At 43.9% G+C, this 16831-nt stretch overlaps 1 protein-coding gene across 1 annotated transcript in view; it reads right to left on the reverse strand.

The window, feature by feature from the left end:
• Positions 1-420: 420 nt before the first annotated feature.
• Positions 421-16831, reverse strand: part of LOC135090820 (rRNA methyltransferase 2, mitochondrial-like) — a 39615-nt gene continuing 23204 nt past the window's right edge. Inside the window, exon 4 of the mRNA XM_063987897.1 lies at positions 421-1473. Within this exon, the coding sequence (XP_063843967.1) occupies positions 1324-1473 (150 nt within the window). The 3' untranslated portion in view covers positions 421-1323. The remainder of the gene's footprint in view (positions 1474-16831) is intronic.

The raw sequence follows: 16831 nt of genomic DNA on the forward strand, positions 1-16831 counted from the left end.
TTGTATAAAGAACGGTGTATTGCATGTCATCTTAACACATCTTAATTTTAACAATGCAAATAACATCAGAATGTCAATTCTGTAAGTGCCAACCAACCAATGTATTGTGTACACCATTGGTTGACAGTCATTTAAAGCATGATGTCTATTAAAATACATGAACTTAAGAAGAATCATTATTACCTTACCAAGCAACTAGACTACGTAAATTTCAGCCATGTTTTTAAATATTTTAATCATGTAATCCAGGGAAACAATTAGCAGTAATGAAAACAGAAGTCACTTTTAGTGTAGCAATGGTATCTCATAATACTGAAATAAATATATATAATAGAAATTGTAACATTTAATTTAGTAACATCCATACACACAAAATATACTGTTAGATTCAGGAGATAAATTAGGTCAGATAAGTGAGTAAGAGAAAAGCATACTTTATTCAAATTGAATGACCTCTTGTTCCCATAGAATGAGAGCTGCCAATTTACATTTTCTTCAGTCAGTTTCTAGCATATAAGAAAACAAGGCATGTTTCATAAAATTAAAGGTATTCATCAGTGCAATACAAGTTGGCCATCAAAACTTAGTATCTTTGGCTCTAAGAGCCAAAGATACTTGTGAGCCATGATTATCACTAAAGCATGCTGCCTAATTTTCCTTGATAGGTATGTATTCTTAAGTTTGAGCCTTTTAGTAGACCCACACTACACTAACTACAGGGATGTCAAAATCCAAAATGTACCTTTAGTGCATCACTAAGTAAAAAAAGAAAAAAAGGAAAAAAAAAGTTTGAGGCTCTGTTCTAGAGCTGTCCCAAATTAGCTATTTTCCCAGACTAACCAAGGTTTACCCTTTACTTCTCTGCTACACCTCCCAATATAGGTATAAAAAAGGCAAATAGTGTGTCTGGTGTGCCAAACAATGTTTTTAAATTGAATGAAACAGCTGCTGTCCTAGATGTAAATTAAACACAAATATCATTAAATGGGAAACAAGCATGACTTTACCACGACCTTTGCAGACATGTTACCATACTCCATGGCTAACTAATATTAAGCAAAACACCAGTGACTTGCATCAAGCATTTTCATAGTGCATCATGTTTCTCTCATTAGTCATATTGTTTATATTAGTCATCAGTATTCAACAGGGTATCAAAACAAAAATTGTGGTCCTCTGGTGAAATCTACTATAGCATTAGAAGACTATGGATACCCTGTCAATTGTCAATAATGAGGACCATACCAGCGGTAATCCTGGGTCTGACTGAAGAATGGAAATTTTGCTGTGTGATAGGCCCTTTATGCACTGTCACATACTGTATCATGTGTCTGGCTCATAGAATAATTCTTTCCCAACCAAGAATTTTTCAGATGAATCTCCCCTACTTGCTGGTGGCTTCACAACCTTCACTGTCCTAAATGATTTCTTCATGTCACTGATCAGCTGCTGTATCAGGAACCCTTCCCACACCTGAGGAGTTAAGAAGATATGTTACTCGTATTTTCAAAGCTATGCAAAATCATTACATTGTATCTTATGTTTGCCTAATTCTTAAAATTAGTGATTACACTTTGAATTTTTGCTCTTCCAAAGATTCTCAAGTACAGTCAGTGACATTCATGATTACAACTCCTGCTGACATGAGTATCACATTGCTGAAACTGGCAACTTGCCAATTCTCAGTCTGAAAAAAAATCTGCCAGAAGAAAATAATTACATAGAAACTTAGGTTAGCCGCTCATATGTTTTTGAAATTAAGTGTTTGACATATTGACATAAGGGAAAGTTATCTTTTGTGACTGCTCCTTGCTTTGACTAACAAAATGGTTGTGTTTGTTTTTAACAAAGTGACAAACTGATCTGATGTGTGATGCCTGGAAAATATACATACCATGATTACATAGTATAAGTGTTAGTTTCACTAGAATGGTGAAACAAACTGAAAAATACACTGCATAACTATTGCCAATAAAAAGACTATGAGTGCATTGGTGAAGAAATGGAGTGATTAGAGATGTAAGGATGTGCCTCACCACAAACATGGTGGTGAGCTGCCCCAAAATGTTTGATCACTTTACACAAGACAGTTAAAAGTATATCCTCAGCTTACAGCAAAACAAGTAAAAAAACAAAGATTTTGGGATGGCCCACCACCATGCTTGTGGTGAAGCACATCCTCACATCACTCATCACCCCCTTTCTTTATCACTGCACTCAAAGTCATTTCACTGACAAAAGTTATGCGGAGTAATTTCACCATTCTAGTGAAACTCTAACATTTGTACTATGTAATTGTGGCCTGTATATTTTCCAGGCATCACACATCACCTCAGTATAACACTGTTTAAAAAAAAAACATGGCTGTTTTGTTAGCTGAAGCAAGGAGCAGTCACAAAAGATAACTTTCCCTTATGTCAATATGTCAAACACTGAATCTGTTATTCCATGTTTTCAAAAAGATATGAGTAGCTAAGCTAAGTTGCCATGTAGTTATTTTCTCCCAGCAGATTTTTTCAGACCAAGAAGTGAGTTGCCAGTTTGTGCAATGTGATGCTCACATTAGCAGGAGTTCTGTATGCATAAGTTGCTGAATGTAGAGTAGTTATGAATTCACAATCTTCAATGATACAATAATCACCAACTGCCTTAGATAATAAGTGCAGGAAAATATACTGGGATGATTGTCACCACATCAAGACAAGATAATGGATATTTACAATATGGTTATATTAGCAAAAAAGTGAAGTTCAGTGGCTGGATTGAGCTAAGACAATTTAGAGTTCCAGTCAAAGGCAAACATTTTTTCACAAAAGATGTTATCCCACATCACTGCTATCCACAGGCAGGTCCATAATGAGCCATAGTGAGGATTCCTTCATTGGCCACAACAGGCCTCACAGGTGCCCAGGCAACTTGTTGATTTATGTCAAGTGAGCACATCATGGGGACACAACATCCTTATGTGTCAATCATGACAGCCAGTGGCATACTCGTACCAAGGGGGGGCCATGCAGCCATGCCCACCCTCCCCCTTTTACAAGCTCAGTCACTGAGTGATTGTGACTGATTTATATATATATATATATATATATATATATATATATATATATATATATATATATATATATATATATATATATATATATATATATATATATATATATATATATATATATATATATATATATATATATATATATATATATATATATATATATATATATTTATATATATATATATATAAATGGCCCCTGCTCCCCCTTTTCAAATTTATGGGTACGCCACTGATGACAGGATTGTTATAGTCCCTATTTATTCATATTAAGCACTAAGTGACAGGTGATGCAGTGATGTGCATCTCAGGGCCACAACAGGTGATCCATTTATGTGCCAGACATAGAGAAATGCTTTAAACATTATTTGGCAACACTTTTAAAAGCTGCTCCCTACCACTTTTTCTTGACTTTCCATCTGGTAGTCCACACAAGGCAAGAATCATGAAGGGAGGTGATTTGCCCTTCTGTTGATGCATGGCTAAGTGCAAATGCAAGCCAATTTCATCCACTCCCAATAAGCACTGTTGTGAGTTTTATTATTGCTTTTTCTGTGGATTTATTTTTACAGAAGTGGAACTGATCTTTTGATAATAATCTAAAATTAAAAAATTCACTATTTTTTTTACAATATTTTTTTCAAGCACTTTTCTTAATGATGGTAAAATTGGTACTGGCTGATAATTGTTTTTATCTCCTGATTTATTGATGGAAATTACTTGGTAATTTTTAATTTATCTGGAAAACATCCTTCCCTAAAACTTTAACTGATTACATAGCTGAGTTGGACGTGGATGGGCAGTGTGTCACAGGAAGCTTGGGGGAATATCATGTTGGCCTGGTGCTGTGTTTTTCAGGGACTTGAGGTACTGTTGAACTTCTTGTGTGGTAATTGGATACAGGAATAATAATATTTCTGTAGAAATATTAGAATATTGCTTATGGGAATCTAACTGCAAGTCCCTGGAAGATATTTACAGCAGGACAATTATCCTTTAGTAATCTGATTTCATCACTTTGTCAACTGTTATTTCTGCCATTCAAATTGTTTATAACAGTCCAAGCTGACTTAATTACCTTATCTAGATTTAAGTTGATCTTTAAGATGATTATTTTTGGCAAAACAAAGAAGGGGGAAACAAGCTTGTTTCTGTACTTTCTATACTGATTTCCATATGTTAAAGGCCATTTGGCCACCAGCCTACTCAGTCTGTGCTTTTCAGTAATTTCATTTCTTAGGCCTGTTGCAATGTGAGGGCTTTTATGAAAATTTTCAATGTAAAGACTATAGAATTTTTATCAAATACCTCATTTGGGGCTTGAATATTAAAATTAGTATTTCTTATCATTATGAATTTGTTGATGTTTGTGCCAACCAGACACCTCTGGTTGGCACTTCAATGACTTTTTTTTCTTTTTTTTACAAATTGAGAAAACTGGAAAATGATCCATTAAATCAATGTAAAGGATCATTTTTACATTACTTTCTAGAATGGAGGCCCAAATGTGATCTCTCAAGGAAGGACTATTGTAAGTCACTCTTGTAGGTTTAGTTGTATGGGGATAACATCCATGTGAATTCATTAAATTAAAGAGATCTACAACTACTGGATCATCTAATCTAAGCAGATCTGGATTCCAGTCCCCAACAAAATAAACATAAGGATATATTTTTTTTTCATTTGAATGAAATCAAACAAAAGCTCAACTGCATAGTATAGTAGTAGTAGTAGTAGGGGCAAGTCTAGTGTAACTGATTGCCTCACATGTCTGAAAGGCTGAATGAGGCAAGTGGTTGTTAATTGTTATATGTTGTGTTTGCTGTATGGTGCAGAGTTACCAATTGTGTTGTGGAATAAGGAAGGCATTATTAGGGTGAAGTTTGGGGCACCAGGAATTAACAGACCTCATCATTCTCACCACCTTCCCTCAAGCTGCTATGGGTAGCCAGGAAACTTCTCTTACAAACTGAAAGGGCTGTCCTGGCATTGCACCTTTCTCATGCCTAAATATACTCTTACAAACTAGAAGGGCCACAATCTTCTCTGCTCCTCACCATGCTGCCGTTGCCTCCTTGAATCCACCACATACAAGTGAGCCAACCAGATCAGAAATGAGAGGGGTGATGTTAGAGATGTGTGTAGGAAGCAGTGCATGTTCACCACCTATGAGTGAAACAGCAGGATTTGGTAATAAGTGTTGTCTCCATAATGATGTAATTGTAATTTTGAAGTAAAGAGTACAAGAAAAATTATCAAATGATTTGTTTACAGGTATAATTCATTGCTTGATGCTGAGATCACAAATTTATTCTCTGAAAGTGAATACACTTTCATAATTCTACTTACTCACAAGTTCAAAATTTTACTTCGGCAAAATCACCTATCTGCTGGGCGGACATTTCCCATGAGAGAGAGAGTGCGTCACGCGCTGCCGGCAGTTGTTTGCTGATCGCCGCGTCGGGCAGACACGGTCATTCTGGGTCATACGGTCTCCCAAGTTTTTGCTGTTTTCTTTCAGATAAGGCCACGATACTTGTTACGCAGGTACAGTGCCTTCAACTTCGTTACCCGTTTTTGGGGCGAGTTGTATTATTGGTTTATCGGTCTCCACTGACGATGGAACTGTGTGGGAAGCTTACGGCTTTGTTCTCCTTATCGCAGTGCGGCAGCCTTGTCAGAGTCTGGTGAAGCGTCCTCTGCCTCTCGATCCCCTTCCCCTCCTGCCCCACGTGCCTTCTGTGGGCCTTCTCCTCTCCCTGGGTCCACTGTTCGCCCTCAAGATGACGACGACAGGCACAGGGATCATTCATCTCGTCGCTTGAGTGGGAGGCATGGTTGCGTGAGATTACGTAACAGTGCTGACGCACGTGGTTCCCGCGGCACTTCTCCTGCTCCTCCCCCTTGGTCAGTTGTGTTGGACGCCTTGGCTGATTTGCGGGGTGAAGTGGAGGCCTTGCAGGCAGACAGACGGCAACTACCACCCCCTACTGGGTCGGCGCAGGTGACTGTGGAGGACAGTACTCTGGGGGGCTGGGGTTTGTCGCCTCCTTGTTCTGCCACTTTTTCTGGTTTCTCGGCCAGGATGAGTGAGGATGAGGCAGTGTCGATGCCTGCCGCCCTTGCTGACAGCATCTTAATTCAGGGCACTAAGGCCTTTGGTCCTTCTGACACGGTGGTTGCTGACATTGACAATAGAGTGGCAGAGATGGTAAACTTTCTCTTTGATAATGGTATGAGAGAGGAGGACTACAAAGCCATGTGTGAGGACGATGTTGTCAAGAGGCCTAATAACTGCCATGCTCTTGCGCCAGTGGAATGCAACCCACAGGTGTTGGAGGCCCTGAAGCTGGATGCCAGGAAGACAGACTTCCGCTTGAAGGAGGTAAATAAGGACATCCTGCGGGCTTCAACCATTATCACCAAATCCTTAGTGGCACTGGATGATTTGGCTGAACAGGAAGGTAACCCCAAGTTGACACATGAGGTGAGCATGCTAAATGGTGCATTGGCATTGCTAGGCAATGCCAATCACAGGAACAATTTGGCCAGGCGTTTTGTCATGAAACGCGAGATAAACTATAAATATGCTCATCTTTGTTCAGATAAGGTGCCAATTACTCGCTTTCTGTTCGGTGACGATGTGTCCCAGTCTGCCAGACAAATTGAGGAAGCGGAGAAACTGCGGAGTAAGTTCGCGCAGAAAAAGCCTGCCTTTACTAGCAAGTTCGCAGGTAAACGCCCTGGTGGATATTGGAACAAGCCTGCTAGTAGGGGATATTACGCCAGGTTCCAACCCTACGGGCAACAGAGGTATGGCTCCAGGGCTGCCCCACGACTGCCTTTCACTCGTCAGGATGTGGAGCCAAAAAACTCCAAGGGCCGGGGCGGCCGCAGCAGGCAGCCCCAGTAAACTTACAGGCAAGTGCATGTTTTGAAGCTGGCAGACTACACTCTTTCCTGCATGAGTGGCGTAAAATTACCAGTGACCCTGTCATTTTGGATATTGTTCAGCATTGCCACCTTGATATTGATGTCGATAGTGTTCATCCTTTATTTTTTAATGATTTGGAATACAGGTTCAACACTGTGCAACAGGGGATAATTTCTGGAGAGATCAAAACACTTTTACAGCTTAAAGTCATTAAAGTCACACACAAACAAACTCAGCAGGTTATCTCTCCTATTTTTTTGCGAGAAAAGAAAAACGGGGAATTTCGCCTGGTTCTTAACTTGGAGAGGTTAAACAAATACATACCATATAAACATTTTAAAATGGAAAATTTTGAACAGGCCATCAGGCTCATCAACCAGGGTGATTTTTTGGCTTCTGTCGATCTCAGGCATGCTTATTATTCTGTTAGGGTTGCAGATGAGCAACAACGATTTTTATGTTTTACATGGCAAGGTGTTATCTATCAATTCACCTGCCTCCCTAATGGCATTTCTGAGGGACCTCGGCTTTTCACCAAACTGATGAAGCCAGTATTTGCTACTTTAAGGCAGGAAGGATACACTATCACCAGCTTTATAGATGACACATTAATTTGCAGTAACTCTTACTCAGGATGTCTTCAGGCGATTCAGGCCACCATTTCTCTGTTGCAGAGGTTAGGCTTTTGTATCAATATGGAGAAGTCTGCTCTCACCCCCACACAATGTATTGAATACCTAGGCAATGTTATTAACACCAAGTTCATGACTGCCTCTTTACCTGAGCGTAGACTAATCAAAATTCGCCAAGGATGTGCAGAACTTTTGTGTAAAGATGTTGCACCCATTCGAGAGGTGGCCAGGGTGATCGGCCTCATGGTGGCTACGATCCCAGCTGTGGAGTTAGGTAAACTTCACTACAGGAAGTTGGAGGGGGGAAAAATTGCCGCTTTGAAACAGGAGTATGGTAATTTTGACAGGCCTTTGAATATTACTGCAGACATGAAACTAGACCTTTCCTGGTGGTTAGACAATGTGGACAGACACCACAGACACATTTTTAGGCCAGGTACTGACATCAATTTATTTACTGATGCCTCCAGCCTTGGTTGGGGGGGTCATTTGGGGTGTCAGATTACAAGTGGTACTTGGTCCCTGGATGAAAAGGAGCTTCACATTAACATCCTGGAGATGAAAGCCATTCTATTCTCTTTGCAAGCATTTGAACATGAGCTGGAAGGTAGACATGTTAGAGTTTTTTGTGATAATACCACTGCCATAAACTATGTCAATGAAATGGGAGGCACAAAGTCCAAGTCCTGTAATGATGTTGCTACCCAGATTTGGGATTGTTGTCTGGAACATGACTCATGGGTTACATGCTCGCACATACCGGGGAAGGACAAGACCTTGGCTGATGTAGCCTCTCGCAAGATTAATGACAGACATGAGTGGAAACTCGACTCACACATTTTTACTACCTTGTGTAATGTTTTTGGGACACCGTCCATTGATTTATTTGCCTCAAGGCTTAACAAACAGGTTAATACATTCTGTTCGTGATTGCCAGATCCGGAGGCTAAATATTTTGATGCTTTTTCCTTGGACTGGTCAAACTTTGATTTGTCTTACATTTTCCCCCCATTCTCATTAATTGCTAGGTGCCTTCAGAAGTTACGTGCGGAGCAAGCACGAGGCTGGATGGTGGTTCCTCTGTGGCCGTCCCAGTTTTGGATGGGCATGCTGCTCCAGTTGCTAATAGACTTCCCACGTTTGATACGAACAGGAGGAATGTTCTAACACACCCGTCCACAACAGATCCACACCCCATCATGTCCCACACGAGGCTCATGGCATGCCTTCTGTCAGGGAAAACTTGCAGAAACGAGGAGTTTCGCCGGCGGCTGCGGACATCATACTTGCCTCCTGGAAACCAGGTACTGAGAGGCAATACCGCCCACATGTCCAGAGGTGGTCGTTGTTTTGTGGTAGACGGAATGTCGATCCCACTTCTCCAACTGTAGGTCACATTGTAAATTTTTTGACGGAAACCTTTGACAGGGGTGTGGGTTATGAGTGTGTGAACACTGCGAGGGGTGCCCTGTCTTCTCTCGGCATTGTGGTGGACGGATGCAGGGCAGGAAATCACCCTTTGGTCATCCGATTCATGAGAGGGGTTTTCAATCTTAGAACTCCTCAGCCCAGGTACACTGACACTTGGGACGTCCAACCTGTCTTAGAGCAACTAAGGTCCATGTTCCCCTTACATGCATTAACCCTTAAAGAATTAACGCTAAAATTGGTTATGATGATGGCCTTAACTCAAGCTGCCAGAATTCAAACTTTACAACTACTGTTAATCAGAGACATGCTCATTAATGAACACTCCATTTCAGTACAGTTGGGGGGCACTCTTAAACAATCCAGACCAAATTTTAACATCAACAGGGTCACATTCCATTGTTACCCTAAGGATCCACGATTATGTGTCTGTAGCACTCTCCTGAGGTACATTGATGTGACTAAAGAGCTTAGACAGGATGAGATGCACACTGATGCCAGGCTCCTCATTAGCTTCATAAAACCCCACAAATCAGTTTCCAAAGACACTATTGCCCGTTGGGTCAGGACCATTCTCCGCATGTCCGGCATAGACATCTCAAAGTTTTCCGCTGGTAGTGTGCGGCCAGCAGCAGCTTCAAAAGCTGGAGTGGCGGCTGTCCCTGTCGCATGCATTATGGCTAAGGCGGGCTGGTCTAGGGAATCTACCTTTGCAAAATATTATAATAAGAACATTGTGGCTGCTTCTGACCTCTTTCAGGATGCAGTGCTAGAATAAGATATGATTTGGGTTTGTTGCTGCACTCCAGTGTTGCAGTACACGGATATTTTAAGTATTTAGTATCTAGTACCTTAGGTTTACCTTATGATGTGAACTGTTACCATATTTCAACATTGTTTGTAAATTGGATTAAGTTGGATGCAATGTACCTTATTTTATACACCAATTGTATGATTGTCTCATGTACAAGATCCTTCCATGGAATAATAGTTATAGTACTGTTTCTTGTGGGGCATTTCCTTTTTCCTCTCTACTATTGCATCCTCCCTCGTCATCCACATGGCTTCAAAGCCTCATGGGAAATGTCCGCCCAGCAGATAGGTGATTTTCCCGAAGTAAAATTAACAAAGTACACGAGACTTACCGTAGGTCAGTTGAAGTGTACTTCTAATTTTTCGAGGCAAATCACCTATGCTGGTGTGGAGATTTCACATGCCCTCCTCTCCCTCCCTACCTTAAGCTCTACAGGTTACTTAATTTCCTAATTGGTTCATCATGTGGATGTCGAGTCCTTGCTTTAAAGTCTGCCGGCAGCGCGTGACGCACTCTCTCTCTCTCATGTGAAATCTCCGCACCAGCAGAGGTGATTTGCCTCGAAAAATTAGAAGTACACTTCAACTGACCTACGGTAAGTCTCGTGTACTTTGTTAATTGTTGTGTAGGTTACCAACAACCAAGTACTATTTACATGACCACTTTTTCTTTTTTTTGTTTAAACCCAAATGATTATGAATAATTCTTGTGAAAATACCCAATTTTTCATCACTGAACTACCATAATTATTTGTGATGCAAATGCACGTTACATGCTTAAAAATGAGTCCCTTTAAAACTTTGCAGTGTCATGATGTCCAGAGGCTCATCATGACCATGGGAACAGCAAGCATTATCATCACATTTGAGTAAAGTACAGAACCCATTGATAATGCAAATACAGTATCATTGACTAGTTTTTATGGTGATTTGGGCTCAAGGTTCTGGTTTGGATTCATATTTTTTATGTTCATTTAATGAAGATTTAAATGTTTGCATGAATATTATGCAGTTGTCATGCTCCACATTCCATGGTGAGAGCTAGTTACTTAAAGACTCTAAGCTTGATGGTCAGTTAGGGACCATTCACCAGTTGCACCACACACTGCTTGGTGTGTTTGTAGTGACTCCTGGATTTTGAACTGAAAATAAGAAACAGGTATTTCTTATCCTGTGGACCTTAAAGATTCTATAAAGGGTCACAATGTTAACAGTGCCTGGTACGCTGTTTAGTGAATTTACTGCACACATTGCACCACTGTGCATGTGATATCCATGGGACAACAGAACAGTAGAGAAAAATCCAACAACCAGCCTGCCTCAATTTGGGCAGCCCAGCTGTCATTCAGTAGTGAGCACTAACTCTCATCAGACTCCACATGCTGCCCTGACAGCCTGTGAGCCAGAACTGTATATATCTATCCAGGAACAAAACTCACATCAGACTCCATGTGCTGCCCTGACAGTCTGCGAACCTGAACTGTACACATCTATTGAGGAACAAAGCTCTATTCCTCCACAGCTGTGCTGTCTAGCAGTGTAATGCATAACTGACGGTGCGACGATCTCAGTATTCACTATTTGGTGTGCATTTCTAGTATTCAGATGTGGCCTTTTCCTGCTGGCCACCAGATTGCATTGCAATTTGTTATTACATATGGTGGTTTTCTTGAGTGTCTCATGCTACACAGTTGCCTATTACTGGGCTGTGCAGGACATAGCATTGGTGTGTCATTATAAGCTCTATGAAACACATACAGAGTGTAATTGTGCAGTGTGCAAGAACAATAACAGGGGAAGGTATCAGGGCTGTTTCACCTTCAAGGTATTTCCTCAAGGTGACTGTGCAGCTGCCTGTGATTTGTAAACTTCACAAAATCCCTATTCATGGTGGTATGTATAATTACTACTATTATTTTATCCTCAATTTCTAATATCTTGTCCCATAATACTTTGTCTTACATAATATGTGCTGTCAAAAACCTTGCAGTTTTGTCATGCTGGTTATCGTCTCTTCCCCAGAGAACGATTTCTTAAACCCAGAGATTAAATTAAGTTGTCGAGTGCTTGTAGGCAATCCTTCTCTGGGTCTGGCGACAGTGAGGCCTTGACAGTGGCTACCTTGATCGAGTCATGCTTTGTTCGACCGCCGTTTACCGGCGCTTGGTGACCAAGCAGCCGATACCGGCGGCCAGGACAACCCCTTTGGGGAGACGACAGGGTAGTGGGCAGAGCCAGCACTACTCACACCTACCGTCTTCAACGGCACAGGTGATGCGAAACCTACCTGCCAAGGTCGCCCCCGACAGGATTCTGGTTCTGAGGACGCCACCCTCAGCCAGGCGGTTGGCTACCTGAGCTACTAGGCCCGCCATAGCACGAAACATCAGTTCGCAGGCTACGAGCTCTGCTAGGACGCCCTGGGTCCTAAAGACGTGCACAGAGGCTCTATGCATGCCCCTCGGACCCGGGGGGACTGGGACCCCATCCACCCCATGTACCCCATTATCAAAGCCATGAACCCGCTGGTATTTGAGGGCAGGAAGAGCGCTACCCCCCCCCACCAGCGGGCCGTCATCCCGGAAACGCCAGTGACTACCACTGTCGAGGATAAGTGGGTTTGACCCACCGACTCGGCAAATCACCCTGACGGCCCACCACCCCAGCGAGGTAGAGAACTCGAAGGAGCAGAAGGACTCCGGATCAGTGAAGCTGTTCTGGGCTCCGAAGCCTGGCGGAACCCCATTACTCTATGAACGTTCATTGAGAAGGGAGGATGGAATATTTGTCCAACTCCCCACCTCACATTCATCTCGCGGGGAAGCACTTTAGCCGTAGGCCCAATCCTGCCTCGGCAGGCTTGTGCCTACATTTCCAGCGGGCGCCACTAGGAGGTAGGCTTCCCCAGTAGCTAAGTCTCAAGGAGGCTTTTCACGTCACTTGGGGAGTCACGGCATGACACCATCCCAGGACCTCCAGGAGTCATAGTTACTCCCGCCAATGGCTTATTCATCACATGACATTAGTGATGTTTAGCATGACTGCAGTACCTCTTGCACTTCTCAGGGAGGCAGTAAAACTGTGCATGACATGCTGGCCTTTTCCCCTGTGCCAGCCAATCCATGATACTTTCTGCAATTAAGTAGTCAAGAAAATTCTAACAGCTTTAGTGGAAGCTTTCAGAAATGACAAGGTCAGCTCAGAATTAGAGGAATTAGTTGAGAGTGACAACAGTTGTCAAGGAGATAATGTGGACAATGTCATTGGTGTTACACAAATAGTCAATCCGGCTGTTCTGTCTCAGGATTTAGTTCATGGTTTGGATAATGTGGTATTATGTCAAAATATAATAAATCCTTCTCAAATTGCTTCTCAAATGAATTTGTGGTCACTGACTATTACTTACACAGGTTATTTTTATTTTACTCCTGATGATAAAAAAAAAAAAAAAAAAGGATCACTAACTGAACAATAGGGTATTCCATCAAATATTAAAGAACTGGAGATCCCAGAATCAGATGCTAATGCCCTTTCAACTCTTCACTATCAAAGCCAGAGGATGGAGAGCAAGTCATCCCAAACCAACTCCTTATTAGGGAAGGCACTAATTCCACTAATTAGGTTTGTTGACCAACATGCAAATTCACAAAAACATGTCAATGACATCCTTTACAAGTTATTGCCAGTTTTTAATTATCTAAATTGATGAGGCAACATCTTATTACTGACAAACTCGAAGCAAAGATGCTTCAGAAGTTAATTAAGAATAAAAACATGATGGTTGATAAGTTATTTGGGACTAATACCATTGATATCATCAAACAGCTTAAGAACAAGAAACATATCAAATCAAAATGGTTCAAGGTTAACTCGTACAAAGTTAGTACATATATGAGGGGATCAGGGCCATAGGGGCTCAAGTGCTATTTTTTTAAATTGAGAAAACTGCATCTAAAGTTTATCAACAAGACCATTTTTTAAGAAGATATCAATTTCAGCTGAGTTTCAGATGAAAGCCCTGCTCTTCAGATAAAAAAAAAAAAATGTAGGGTGCGTATGTGCGCTAGCATGTAAAATCTAAGCCTCCTTTGTGTACAATTTTTTGCATGACCTGGGATTTAAACCTTAATAAAGTGTTTTACCTGAAGTAAATAATGAAGTTTTTAACACCTTCCTGATATCACAACAAAATGAACATAGTATAATAAAAAAATATAAATAAATAAATAAAAATAATAATAATAATAATAATAATAATAATAATAATAATAATAATAATAATAATAATAATAATAATATTGTAGGAGTTTGTATTTACCCAAGCACAGTACGATATATTTGTGTATATATATATACAGGCGCCATGGGAACCAGGAGTCAGTCCGGACCTCTCTCTCTGTCATGGCGTGCCTTGTACACTCTCGCTCCACAAATAAACACAACCAAGATTCTGGTGTCTCTGCTACCCTTCACACCCCAACATGGCGCAGTATCGTTTAAACTGGGGTGAGGCACCAGGATGTGTCAGAGGAAATCCAGGAATGGAGCAAGCAACCCTGAAAGAAGTAGTCACCGGCACACCGGCAAGAGACCACGTGGAGTTTCATCCGCCATTACCAAGCCCTCCCGCCACAGCTCCCAGGTCCGGGCCCTTCAGCGCACCCCTCGCCCCACCTGCATCAACACGACCACCTAGCGCACAAGGAACTTCACCATCACATCGTCCGTCGGCTCTCCCGTCTGGTCCAGGGACAGCAACTCAAGGCATGTCACTGGCGGCGTTCGAGGCATGGGCCATTAGCGTCGAAGACTACGGCCTGATCTGCGGGTGGTTCCCACCCCTCACCGCCCCATACGTGGGTCTCCTGTGCAACAGCAGTCTCCAGCAGCGCATTGACGCACGCTTTGACAGGCAGGACTTCCGGCAGCTCTCAACCAGTGCAGCGGTAGAGGTGGTGAGAAGTGTGGTGGTTGGACAGCGGTGCGAGGTAGGTGCATGGTCCGATCTCTTTCAGAACTCCCAGGAGCCGGGAGATAGTGTCGACGCATACATGTCGAGGTGCCGTGCCCTGGCAGCCGATTGCAATTTTCGCTGCCCAGAGTGTGATAACTCACTGACCGAGTACATCATGAGCAGAAAAGTGGTCATGGGGCTCAGTGATCGCAACATGAAAGCTGAGGTGTTATGGTGCTTCCCTCGCCTGGTATCCGTGAGTGATGTAGTGAATCAGTGCGAGATCATAGAGGTCGCAGACAAAGTGGCGAGGCGGCGGGTCACAGGGAACGTGGCAGCCCTGGCGGACACATGAACGTCCACCCCCCACCCACCGCAACCCCCCAACCCCCCGCCACCGAGGTGTCAGCTGTGAACCACCAGCGCCGTGCCTGGAGCCGCAGCGCCCCCGGTCGTGCTGGCCCAGAGCGCAGCCGGAAGCGGTGCAAGGGCTGCGGGGACAGTGGGTGCGGTGGTACTGATAAGTGCCCCGTCCGCGACGCCACATGCCACAATTGTAAGCGCAAAGGGCACTTCTGGCGTGTGTGCCGCGCTCTCACACCAGGCAGGGGCCCCGCCACCTCCAATGCAGTGATTGTAGGAGGCGTGGTGGCGACGGCAGACCTTTCAGTGCGGATCGTCTGCCCCTGGCCGCAGGCGGAGTGCTGCACCACGGCCGTAGCCAACACAGGGGCTCAGATGTGCATCGCTGGCCGGCCCCTGCTGGAAAGTCTGGGTATCCCCCCAGGGCAACTTCACGCCTCACCCAGGACAGTCAGCCACATCGCCGGTGGAGGGGTGAAGCTTCTGGGAAGCCTCACGTGCGAGGTGACAGTGGGGGCCATCATCACATCTCAGTGCGTATACATAGCTGAAGGGGTGCAGCGGCTGTACCTGTCACTCGGAGCTTGCAGAGCCCTTCAGTTGGTGCCGCAAGATTTTCCCCGCCCTGCAATCAGAATCAGCGCGTTGACGGCCCCTGCGTCCCTCAAGACCTCGGCCCACCCATTGTCACCACCCTACGAGTTGGTAGAAGAGAACGTGGGGCATCTAGAAAAATGGCTCCTGGAGGAGTTTGGCCACACGGTGTTCGCAACAGAGCGCACGCCTCTACCAGAACTGCGTAGCCCGCCACACCACATCCACCTCTGCCCCGGCGCACACCCCCACGCAGTGCACGTCCCCACCACAGTCCCACACCACTTCTACAACGAGGTACGGCGCCAGCTCGACAACGACATCGCCAGAGGTATCATAGAGGAAGTGCCTGCCGGAGAGCCGACCGAGTGGTGCGTGCGCATGGTGGTGGTGCCAAAGAAAAACAGGAAGCCGTGCAGAACCGTGGACTTCCAGAAGCTCAACCAAGCTTGCCTGCGCGAGACTCACCACACTAGGACTCCCTTTGATCACATCTCCAGCGTGCCCAAGCACACCTTCAAGACGGTCACCGACGCGTACTCCGGGTACCACCTGGACAGTGAAAGCCGCAAGTTAACGACAGTTATCACCCCTTGGGGAAGATTCCGCTACCGCAGGACTCCCATAGGGCACTGTGCGGCACAGGACGCCTTCACGAAGTGCCTCGACGACATCATGAGCGACGTGCCCAGGAAAATCAAGTGTGTTGACGACACGCTTCTGCACGACGAATGTGTGGCAGAAGCCTTCTGGCACACGCATGGATTTCTGCAGAAGTGCCACGACAACGGGGTAACACTGAGGCCAGATAAATTCAGGTTTTTGCAAGAGAAACGTCACGTTCGCCGGGTATCTCCTCGGCTAGGAAGACTACCAGCCCAGTCACGACCTCATCAAGAGCATCACAGAATTCACGATGCCTGCAAGCCCATCACTGACGGATATCCGGTCGTGGTTCGGCCTGGTGAATCAGGTGGCTCCCTTCTTAGCAGTTGCCCCCATCATGGAGCCTTTCAGTGAGCTCATGAAGAAGCCAGCCAGGAAGACAGTCTATTGGG

This window comes from Scylla paramamosain, chromosome 36, assembly GCF_035594125.1.
Source record: "Scylla paramamosain isolate STU-SP2022 chromosome 36, ASM3559412v1, whole genome shotgun sequence".
In the NCBI taxonomy this organism is placed as follows: Eukaryota; Metazoa; Arthropoda; class Malacostraca; order Decapoda; family Portunidae; genus Scylla; species Scylla paramamosain.